The 8,998-nt window shown below is 53.9% G+C and overlaps 1 protein-coding gene across 1 annotated transcript; it reads right to left on the reverse strand.

Annotated features, from left to right (window-relative positions):
- Window positions 1-74: 74 nt before the first annotated feature.
- HIPK4 (homeodomain interacting protein kinase 4) lies at window positions 75-6,666 on the reverse strand. Its single transcript, XM_066348543.1, has 4 exons — window positions 6,202-6,666; window positions 3,512-3,868; window positions 1,649-2,479; window positions 75-1,173 (listed from the first exon to the last, which is right to left on the reverse strand). Exons 1-4 carry the CDS (start codon window positions 6,664-6,666, stop codon window positions 994-996), a joined length of 1,833 nt encoding a protein of 610 aa, XP_066204640.1. The 3' UTR covers window positions 75-993.
- Between the last annotated feature and the right edge of the window lie 2,332 nt (window positions 6,667-8,998).

Genomic DNA, 8,998 nt, shown 5'->3' on the forward strand with positions numbered 1-8,998 from the left:
GGCCTCTGGGGACATGAGCATGTACACTGAGCTCTTAGCATGTGCTTGGCATGTGCTGAGCACATAGCATAAAGTGGTATGTGCTGAGCCCTCAGCATGTAACCATACAGGCTGGCATGTGTGACTAGCTTGTACTAGGCCCTCAGCATGAAGTGCACATGAGCTGGCATGTGCTAGATGCATTGTGTGACCATGTGGCTGGCGTGTGCTGAGCTTCCTGTAGCCAGCATGGGGTAGTGCCCTCGGTAGAGCACTTGGCATGCTTACAGCGGATGAGCACGCACTGAACCACTGCCATATCCCAAGGGTAGACTCACATATCTGAACACTGGGGCATGCACTAAGCATGCATTTGCACCTGCCAAGCGAATTTATACTTAGCATGTCCCAAGCACGAATAAGTGCACGGCAAACCTGTAATGTGTGACAAGGACAGGTAAGCAGACAATGAGACCTTGGCATCTGGCAAGCTTGGGTTGGCACCTGCTGAACACAATATTCTGAGGGTGGGTTCTCATGTGGCCAGCACTCAGCATATTTAGGGGGTGGGTCAGTGTGCCAAGCACAGCCTGTACATCCCAGTGCCATGGCAGCCCAGCCTCCAGCCCAAGCCACAGCTGAGTGTGGCATCAGAGAGCAGGGCCTGGGCACCAGTTTGAACCCCACCACCCTCAGGTAGGGAGGACAGATTTGAGGCAGGGCTGTGAACAGTTCTTTATTGAAATAGGCAGAGGCAACAGGGCTGAGAACTTGATCAGGGCCAACAGGGTGCAGCCACCTTTCTGTGTCCCTCTGATCAAGGTGGCCATAGGCTAGACACCAAGGCCCTCCTGTGTTCAGAGTATGTATGCAGGTATGCACTATGGGTGGGGAAATGGGAATTTCTGGATAACTATCTTTCTGTAAGAATTTGTGGGTTCAAGGGATGACTCTGAGGAAGGAATGCCAGCCCAGCTAGCTCGGCCACCAGTGATTGGTAGAGGTTGGTCGTCATCAATGCTGCCCACTGACATGCTGCAAAAAGCTGGTGGCCCGGGGTGGACCATGTGGGTGGGCATGGCGAGGTGGTAGCCCCTGAGCCTGTGGGCCCCTGATGCCCTCCAAGGTCCAGTCTGGCTCACTCAGCCATTCCCCAGGACAGCTGGTGGGGTCGAAGAGCTCAGGGCCTGGCCTCTGTGGGGGAGGAGAGAAGGCATCAGACAAGAAACCACCAGCCTGGACTCCCCTCTGTCCCACCTGAACCCTATCACATCCTGGGGGCTTTAATAGTGTGTGCCGAGACCTCAGTGTGTCCTGAGGGTATGTGTCTGCTGAGGCTTTTTCAAATCTTCCTGAGGGTAGGTGAGCATGTGCTAAAACTCTTCTTGGTGTTGGGGCTCTATCACTTCGTACAGGTAGAGATTACTGTGTTCTGAGTTTTTATACAGCAGAGACTGATCACATCCTAATTATATCCTGAGTATGAATTAGTGTGTATGGAGTCTTGTAACATCCTGAGGGTGGGCTAGTGTGATCTGGACCCTGAGCCAGCTGTAGACAATGCATATGTGTGAGGAGCCAAGGCCAGGTTCACCGTACCCTCTTCCTGAAGCTCTGGGGGAGCCCCTGACCCCAGAACCACCTGCACCCTTCCTCCCATCTGACTTACCTCAGCATCCAGGGTCATGTCCTTGATGTCCGGCCCATCCCCGTCCCTCTTGGGGAGAGTGGGCGGCTTAGCCGAGGCCCCACAGTGCTCTCCTTCTGCCCAGCCACTGCCCCGGCAGGGCCCATCGTCCTCGGGTGAGGCCTGGCCCAGCTGGATGAGGTTGCTGAAGTTGGAATCGGACTTGGAGCCTGCGGATGGCTTGCGGGCCTTGTGGCGGCTGGCCAGGCGGCTGCCATAGAAAGCCAGGATGGGCTCGGGACCCGAGTCGGGCACTCGAAGGCCAGCTACAGCTGCCTTGAGTGGGGCCAGCACATTGGGGTTCTCACCCCACAGCCCGCAGCCTGCCTCCTGCAGACTCAAGTCATCCAGCTGGTCAATGGCCCTTTGCATGCCTGGTGCCTTCTCACAGAAAAAGGGCGCGCTGCTCACTACACTGCCCAGACCCACAGCCTCCTCCTCCTCAGCCAGGCGGTAGTAGGGTGGTTCATTTTCCGAAGCAGCGACAATGGGTGTGGCTGGCTTGCCCTCCACCTGTAGTGAGAGACAGCAGCTGCGCAGCGACAGCTGGTAGTAGCGGGTGCTTTCGTGGGTGCTGCGCAGCTGCTGCATGGACACGAAAGGGTGACGCAGGGCGGCGCTGGGGCTGATGCGTTCGTGCGACTCCCAGGTTAGCATGCGCTTGATCAGCTCCACCATGCTCTTGATGTCAGCATGCTCGGCCAGCGCCTCACGGTCTTGGAAGGTCAGCCGACCAGCTGCCCCATCACCATTCACTGTCTCAATCTGGTCCAGCGACTTGAGCATGTACTTGCGGCGCTCCAGTGGGCGCACCTGATGGGACATGTGGGCAGGAAATGATACCGAGCCCAGGCCTTGGGCCCCAGACACTCCTGCAGTGGGACCCACAGATGACTGCCCCCCCCCCCAGCTTCCAGTAGGCTCTCCGGTCTGGCCCAGAGCTTTCGTGTTGCTATGAAGTCCACACCTGAATCCTGACTTCCAGTTCTGCCTGTGATCTGACTTGGAGCCCTCTTGCTGCTGGGAGGGCCACACCTGCTCCCTCTAGTCAAATCCAGAGCCCTCCTCCTGGAAGTACACCTGACTGTGTTCTTTGGTCCTCTTGTCATCTAACCCAGAGTTATTACTCAAATTTTACACCTCATCCCAGACCTGGTCCTCACCAGAACTGCAGGTCCAGCCCCGACCAGTGAGAGGCTAGCAGAGGGAGTGCCCTAAGCCTCTAGTCCTCCTTGGAATCAAACCCAGATCCTTGCTGCTACTGCCGCCACACCCAATCCCAGCCAATCCCAGTCCTCCCTGCCTTCCAGTGGCTGAACCTCTTTGCCACAGTAGTGTGACACCCCCCAGGCAAGGAGATATTAGAGGAGCTGCCATATTCTTTCAGTCCTACTTTTGGTCTCACTCAAACTACTCTTGTGACAGATCCCCCGGCTGGCCCAAATGTCCAGTCCTCTGCTGTCTCACCCAGACTCTTGCTGCACAGGTGTGATGACTGCAGCCACAGAGGTGGCAGACAGGCTGCCTTAGACTTCCAGTCCCACCTGGGCCTCATTTAGGTCCCTCACACTGCTTGAGTTTGCCTGACCCTAGATCTGCAGCTGGCAGAGGGGGTACCCTACACTCTCTGTCACACTTGTGTTATAATCCCAATCCCTCTTGCTGCACCAGCCCCCACAGTGACCCTCAAACTTCCAGTCCCACCTTTGATATTTAGATCTCTTATTGTGACAGCCCCCATAGCTGACCCTCAAGCTTCCAGACCTGCCTGAGATCTAACCTAGATTTTTTTTCTTGATGTGGCAGCCCTCACACTGACTGCCCTCACTCCACCTGCCTCCCTACCTTGGTCTCTGCCAGGTAGTCAGCTGAAGACTTGAGCTGCCAGGGGTTGGTGAAATCAGGGTGGGGGTTTCGCTTGAAGAAGTGGTGGGCCTTGCGGGCGGCATGCAGCACGTGGGGCTTGGGAAGGCCCTGTGTCTCACAGATGTAGCGCACTTGGTCATACTCATTGTTGCCTGGGTAGAGTGGCCAGCCCAGATGCAGCTCAGCCATGACGCAGCCCAGTGACCACACGTCAACCTTCTCACAGAAGGGCAGCCCCAGCAGAATCTCAGGGGCCCTGTAGAAACGCGACTGTATGTACGGCTCCTTCACGTAGCGCACCTCACTGAAAATGCTGGCGGAGCCAAAGTCAATCACCTGAGTGGGGAGAGGGAGGCCAGTGGGCAAGGCAAGTAGAGGGAACAGCGGATCTAGGCCTCAACTGACACCTCTCCCCAGTGTGTCTGTATCTGCCATCTGACTGTCGCTATGCCTGAGTCTTATCTCTTATGCCCTTACTGTCTCCTCCAGTTTTGCCTCTGCTTTGTATGTCTGTAACTGTCTCTATTTCTCTCCACTAGTGACTAGAGTATATATCTAGAAACCCTCTTTTACCCCACACCTTGTCCATCAACAAATCTTGTTGGTTCCACCTTCTGAACAGATTAAGAATCTTCTCACTGTGCTTCCCTCTCCTACTCATCATCCTCTTGTGGCTTTACCACATCCCGTGATAAAAGCCAAAGTTCTCACCCCGGGCCCCAAGGCTCCTACAAGCTGCCCTATCCCATCTCTGCCCTCAGCTCCTCCCACTTTCTCCCTCGCTAACCCTGCTGCAGCCACACAGGCCTCTCACTATTCCTTGAACAAGCCAAACACATTCCCAGCTCAGGGCCTTTGCACTGGCTGTTCCTTCTACCTGGAATGCTCTTCCCCTGGGTGTCCACACCACTCCCCCCTTAACTCCTATCACCTCAGTGAAGCCTCCCCCGACCATTCTATCAAAAAACAGTACCCCTACCCTTCCTAGTCCCCTTCTTGGCCCCTGCTTTTCTCCATAGCTTTTATTTATTTATTTATTTTTTTAATTTTTTAGAGAGGAGGGAGAGAGACTGAGAGAGAGAAGGGGGGAGGAGCTGGAAGCATCAACTCCCATATGTGCCTTGACCAGGCAAGCCCAGGGTTTCGAACCGACGACCTCAACATTTCCAGGTCGACGCTTTATCCACTGCGCTACCACAGGTCAGGCCTCTCCATAGCTTTTAACAACACTTCACAAACTATATATTTTACATTTTTATCGAGTTCATTGTTTCTCTAACCAACTAGAATGTGAGTCCCACAGGGACAGGATTTTGTCCATTCACTGCCAAGTCTCTAGATGCCTAGAACACTGCCTGGCACAGAGCAGGGGCAAATGAATGAATGAATGGGCTTTTTACCCGTCATTGTCTTTCTGTCTCTTGTTTGTACCTTTCTTGTTCTTTCTTTGCCTCTTCATTGCTTGTCTGTGTCTCTTATCTCTCAGTGTCTCTCTTCATCTCTGTCTCTGAGTCACTCACTAGAAAGACACTTCCCGGAGGCCCAGGTCCTCCTCCTCATCATCAAGCACTCTTAACACCCACACAGGCACTGGTACATCACAGGCGCTTGATGAACACCTGTTGAACTAATACCAAATGGGCTGAAAGGTCTTGTCTCTCCTGATGCCTCTGGGAGGAGTTACCTGCCATTTTCACTCTGAATCCCTGTGACTCTATCTTGGTCCGTACTTCAATTTCCCTTTCTGTTTCTCTGCTATCCCTCACCTTCTATTTGCAGAAGGCAGTAGGACAAAATGGTCATTAATCTGAATGAACGCCTGAATTTCAGAGAGTCTGAATGACCCTGGGCACTCAGTCGATATTAGTGGGATCTCTCCCTCCCCCCCATCCATCCACCCATCCATCCATTTATTCCACAAACATAGCAGGGGTGCCAACACTGGCCAGGTGTGGATCTGTCCTGACTGTCTCCTGCTGTCTATGAGAGTCTCTCCCTCCTTGGGTCTCTATACTCTTCTCAGAACAGAATGCCCTGCCTCTTCCCGTCTCTGTATCGCTCTGTGCCTGACATTCATTTAGCACTGACTTCATAATAGCACTGTGCTGGGAGATGCCAAGGACACAGTGGTGACCAAAACTTCCTTGGTCCTGCCCTCACAGTGTTCCTAGTTCCTATCATCACCAGACAGTATCAAATCCAGAAGCAGACAGAGGGGTCAGGAGTGGGATAGGGGAGCCCAGGGCCTTGTGACAGTGCAGAGGCCATGCCTCTGTGTATCCAGCACAGGGTCAGACCCAGAGCAGACAGTCAGTAATGTCTGTTGAACAAACTCACTGTGATGAGGCATGGCACTACCATTCTTCCAGCTGCTCAGGCCAACAGGCTTTTGTCCCTCCCAAGACCTCTCTTACACTTCATATAAGATCCGTCCTGTTGTCTGCAGCTCCCAGATCTACTCAGACCCACTCCTGCCCCTCCTCCCACTACCCTACTCCAGTCCTGCCCACCCCTCTCTCACCCCTGGACTGACGGGTGCAGTCACCCTTCACTGTCTTCCCGCTCCTGCCCCGTTACAGCCTGTTTCCCTCCCAGCCAGTGTCTAGGGCTGGAGAAAGCTAGGGGGAGACAGGAACAAGGGATGCCGCCACCCCAGGGCGGCCCCTCACCTTGACCCTGAAGGGGCAGCGGGTCTGATCCACCAGCATAATGTTCTCAGGCTTGAGGTCAGCGTGGATGATGGCCAGCTCCTTGAGCCGGGCCAGGGCTCTGAGCACCTGCAGGGTGACTGTGCGGATATGGCGGGCAGGGAGGGGAGCAAAGTTGTTCTCCTTCTGAAATTCAAAAAGATTTTGCTCCAGCAGCTCAAACACCAGGTAGAACTTGAGGGCATCATGGAAGAACTCAAGGAAGCGGATGACATGGGCCTCCTCGGGGTCCAGGCCCCTCATGCAGCGGAGCAGCTTCAGTTCGTTCTTGATGATGCGGTTGCGGTAGGCGTCATTCTTGAGGATCTTGATGGCCACCAGCTCGCCCGTGCTTCGTCGCCAGCCCTTGGCCACCTCCCCAAAGGTGCCCTTGCCCAGCACCTCAATGATGTCATAACAGTCGGTCTCTGACTGGATGGTGGCCATGGTGCCTCTGCCCCCAGACACCACCCTGGCACCACCTCTGCCCCACAGGCTCTGCTTTCACAGCCTCCCAGCCCCCCTCAACTGTCGGCCCCACAGTACTCCCGGCGAGGAAAAGAGAACCACACGCGTGCCTACCCCTGCGAGGTTCGGCCTCACCTTCTGGGCACACCCCAGCCCTCTGGGCCACACAGGGAATATGCCAGGGGTTGCACCCCTCCCCCAAAGCCCTCCTGGCTTGGGACGAGGGGCCCCAGGCCCCCCTAAATGGGTTCCAGCGTTGCTGAGTGGCTCTGGTTCTGTTGTTGGAGACCTGAGCCCTTGGCTGGAATGGGGGGTGGGGTGGCAGGTCAAGCCCCCTCCCCCGCCCGGAGGCGGAACCCTGAAGAGGTCGGACAGGCACACTTAGAGAGGAGTCTGATGGTAGACCCTCAGGCAGAAGCATAGAACATTGTCAGAGATGAGAAAAGGCAGGCTTTCCAAACTAGGGGTACGTGTGTGTGTGTGTGTGTGTGTGTGTGTGTGTTCCCAGAAAACACCTGCCCCGCCTGGTGGCTGACATGGGGGAAGGCATGGTTTAGGCAGAAACAGGTTGTAAAAGGTCTGGAATCCAAGCTAAGGACTTTGGGCATTGTTCTGAGGGTACTGGGGAGTACAGAAGGGCTTTGAACAAGGGAAGAAAGGGTCAGACATGAGTGTCAGAAAGCTACTGTGTGAAGAAGGGTGAATTAGTGGGGGCGAGAGTAGAAGCCATAAGCCTGGAGCAGGGCCCAGGTGGGAGAGGTTGGGGAGAAGAGGAAGAGACTGGATGAGACATTCAGGAGGCCAGAGGCCAGACCAAGGGGCTGACAAGGGGTAGAGGAGCTGTTCAGGACAGGACAAGGTGGCATGGTCCCTGAAATGGGGACATGGACAGGAGCACTTTGGGGAAAGACAATACTGAGGTCAGGTTAGGAAATTTAATGCTGAACATTTAAATTCATAGTGAATGCTTTAGAAACCCTATCTGATTCTTATAACATTTATGGATTGATTTTTTCAGAGAGGAGAAAGAGAGGTGGGGAGGAGGAGCAGGAAGCATCAACTCGTAGCAGTTACTTCTCACATGTGCCTTGACTAGGCAAGCCTGGGATTTTGAACAGGTGACCTCAGCACGCCAGATCGACTCTTTATCTCAGGGGTCCCCAAACTATGGCCCGCGGGCCGCATGCGGCCCCCTGAGGCCATTTATCCGGCCCCCGCCGCACTTCCAGAAGAGGCACCTCTTTCATTGGTGGTCAGAGTTCCCATTGAAATACTGGTCAGATTGTTGATTTAAATTTACTTATTCTTTATTTTCAATATTGTATTTGTTCCCATTTTGTTTTTTACTTTAAAATAAGATATGTGCAGTGTGCATAAGGATTTGTTCATAGTTTTTTTTATAGTCCGGCCCTCCAACAGTCTGAGGGAAAGTGAACTGGCCCCCTGTGTAAAAAGTTTGGGGACCCCTGCTTTATCTACTGCACCACCATAGTTCGGGCACAGCATACATTTTAATAGCCATTTAATGGAAGAGAAAAATCAAGGCACAGAAGTTTTTAAATAGCTGGGTGCCAGAAACGGCTTTGACTGAGAAGTATGGCTATAAAGCCAAGCTCTGAACCACCACCCCACACATTCTTCTAGTGCTCAGATGGCCAGGGAGGCATGCAGAGACTCCTGGATCCCCTCGTGGACTCAGGAAGAATTTGGGAATTGTCACCCAGTGGTGAGAAGTGGAAGTCTTGGGGAGGGTAGCAAACCCAGGGTGGATGTTGGGGTGATTAAGTGTCTGGGAGGAGCCCAAGGGGCATAGGAGAGAGTGGAAGGGAGGAAAGGAGGCATTCAGGAAGGAGAAAGATGCCCTGAAAAGTCAGGACAAGGTAGTCAGAGGAAGCCCTGGCATGGTCATAGAGAGATCTCTTTGGACACTAGACAGGGTAGCTGTGGTGGGAGAAAAACCCAAATGCTGGGGTGATGCCCAAGGGGTGTGCACCAAGTGGGCAGATAATTCTTGCCATATTTGCTGGAGACAAAGAGAAAGCATGTGCCTGACCAGATGGTGGTGCAATGGATAGAGCGTCAGCCTGGAATGCTAAGGATCCAGGCTCAAAACCCCAAGGGCACCAGCTTAAGCGTGGGATCATCTGACTTGAGCGTAGGATCATGGACATGACTCCATGGTCGCTGGCTTGAGCCCAAGGTCACAGGTTTGAGCATGGGGTCACTGGCTCAGCTGCAGTCCCCTGGTCAAGGCACGTGTGAGAAGTAAATCAATGAACTAAGGTGCTACAACGAAGAACTGATGCTTCTC

Source organism: Saccopteryx leptura, chromosome 9 (assembly GCF_036850995.1).
Source record: "Saccopteryx leptura isolate mSacLep1 chromosome 9, mSacLep1_pri_phased_curated, whole genome shotgun sequence".
Taxonomy (NCBI): domain Eukaryota; kingdom Metazoa; phylum Chordata; class Mammalia; order Chiroptera; family Emballonuridae; genus Saccopteryx; species Saccopteryx leptura.

Excerpts from the sequence above, each read along its gene's own strand:
- HIPK4 (XM_066348543.1), bottom strand. The coding sequence starts at position 6,666 with ATGGCCACCATCCAGTCAGAGACCGACTGTTATGACATCATTGAGGTG. Across the intron at positions 2,480-3,511 it reads ACTACCTGGCAGAGACCAAG|GTGCGCCCACTGGAGCGCCG; the intron begins GTAGGGAGGCAG and ends ATGTCCCATCAG. Across the intron at positions 1,174-1,648 it reads ACATGACCCTGGATGCTGAG|AGGCCAGGCCCTGAGCTCTT; the intron begins GTAAGTCAGATG and ends CCTCCCCCACAG.